This window comes from Pipistrellus hanaki (genome assembly GCF_964339955.1).
Source record: "Pipistrellus hanaki genome assembly, chromosome: 9".
NCBI lineage: Eukaryota > Metazoa > Chordata > Mammalia > Chiroptera > Vespertilionidae > Pipistrellus > Pipistrellus hanaki.
The window spans coordinates 45,598,152-45,600,222 of record NC_140511.1 but is presented as its reverse complement, the minus strand read 5'-3'; the positions used below and the strand labels follow the sequence as shown (position 1 = coordinate 45,600,222).

At 43.7% G+C, this 2,071-nt stretch overlaps 1 protein-coding gene across 1 annotated transcript; it reads right to left on the bottom strand.

The window, feature by feature from the left end:
- Window positions 1–744: 744 nt before the first annotated feature.
- LOC311627808 (olfactory receptor 52D1-like) lies at window positions 745–1,737 on the bottom strand (the record flags this gene model as incomplete). Its single annotated transcript, XM_084894416.1, has 1 exon — window positions 745–1,737. The coding sequence occupies exon 1, from the start codon at window positions 1,693–1,695 to the stop codon at window positions 745–747; it is 951 nt and encodes a 316-aa protein (XP_084750542.1). The 5' UTR covers window positions 1,696–1,737.
- Window positions 1,738–2,071: the final 334 nt, after the last annotated feature.

Genomic DNA, 2,071 nt, shown 5'->3' with positions numbered 1-2,071 from the left:
AATCTCACAGATATCTCTGATTTAGGGCTGACAGTCTTACTGTAAATGCATTTGGTATAAGAAAGTGCTGGCAAATCAATCAATCAATCAATCAATCAACCAATCAATCAATCATGTATGTGTGTGTATGTATGTATTCTAAATTTCTTTTATGACCACTTTTCTCTATTTCTAGCACATGAGATTGCTGTATATTGAGAGAATAAATTTTTTTGGCTCTTACTTTTTTTTAATATATTTTATTGATTTTTTACAGAGAAGAAGAGAGAGGGATAGAGAGTTAGAAACATTGATGAGAGAGAAACATCCATCAGCTGCCTCCTGCACACCCCCGCACTGGGGATGTGCCGGCAACCAAGGTATATGACCTTGACCGGAATCGAACCCAGGACCTTTCAGTGTGCAGGCTGACACTCTATCCACTGAGCCAAACCAGTTTCAGCTTTTGGCTCTTACTTTTAAATGTACTGCATTACCTCATGACCTTTCCCTAAGAGGACTCAAGATCCATAGGCTAGTTTTGGGGGCATATAGTAGGTTTACAGGAAAATAGTATTCTGTTGATAGGTCAGGTATAAATAAGTTGTTCTAAAATACTTCAAAAACTCTTGGATAACACATGATACTGTCTGGCTTGGATTAACATTAGCAGCAACCTCAAGTCCAAGGAAAAGGGGTGCTGGAGAAGGTGGGAGATTAATTATAACTTTTCCCCTTGGTCTTTGGGGTATGGAGAGAGTCAAGTTACCTCCTCCACATAAAACAGCTAAATAGTTTCAGACGGATCTGTTTGGTGTTAATGCCATAGACCAAGGGGTTGAGAACAGGGGGCAAAAGGAGATAGAGATTTGCAAGTACAATGTGGACATGAGGTGGTACTCGGTGGCCAAAGCGGTGGGTGAAAAACGAAAAAAATGCAGGGATGTAGAAGACAAGAATCACACAAACGTGGGCTCCACAAGTACTAAATGCTCTGAATTGGGCATCTTTGGAGGGTAGACGCAGCACAGCCTGCAGGATCAAGCCATACGAAGTGGCGATGAGGATCACATCCATGCCAGTGACTGAAAGTGCCACAGTGAGACCATAAATGGTGTTGGGCTTGATGCTAGCACAGGCCAGCTTGGCAATGCCCATGTGCTCACAGTAGGTGTGGTGGATGATGTGATTGCCACAGAAAGGTAAGCGTTCTATGAGGATGACAAAGGGGAAAACAAAGAGAAGGCCACGGGCCACACATGCCAGCCCAATCTTCCCAATCACTGTGGCATTGAGGACGGATGTATAATGAAGTGGGCGGCAGATAGCCACGTAGCGGTCAAAAGCCATGGCCAGCAGAACAGCAGACTCTGTGGCAAAGACGGTGTGAACAAAAAACATCTGGGTGAGGCAGCCGTGGTAGGAAATCATGTGGGACCTAAGCCAGAAGATGGTCAGCATTTTGGGCAATGTGGTTGAACAGAGTACCAGGTCAGTGACGGAAAGTAGGCACAGGAAGAGATACATTGGCTCATGTAAAGATCTGTCTGTCAGGATGATGTACAGGATGGCACTATTGCCCACCAGAGCAAGTATATACATGGAGCAGAAGGGGATGGCAACCCAAACATGCTGGTCTTGCATCCCAGGGATTCCAAGAAGAATAAATGTGGAAGGGTGGAAGGCAGTGTCATTGGAGGCAGATGCAGAGATCATAATGATGCAGAGAACAGAAGGCTTTCTCTTCCTAAAAGTGGTTAAAAAACGAAAGTCATCTCAGTGCCACTTATTGTTTCTACATGTTTATTCAATTTCTTGCCTTTCATTCCCACCAATTCTATTACAATTGATGTCTTCCTCATTTCTTGCCTGGGTTATTAAAATAGCTATATAACTACTACGCCCACTTTTTAGGATTTCTATCTTCCAGTGACGCCTCTATATTGCTGCCTAGATATTTTAGCAGGTGAATACAGTCAGCTGAAATGCAAATTTCTTAGTGCACACAATGCAGTATGTTTTGCATTGGCCTCCTCTGGTCTGTACTCGACCACTTTCCATTATGCCTAGGCCTTGGGACCCTGGACAACAT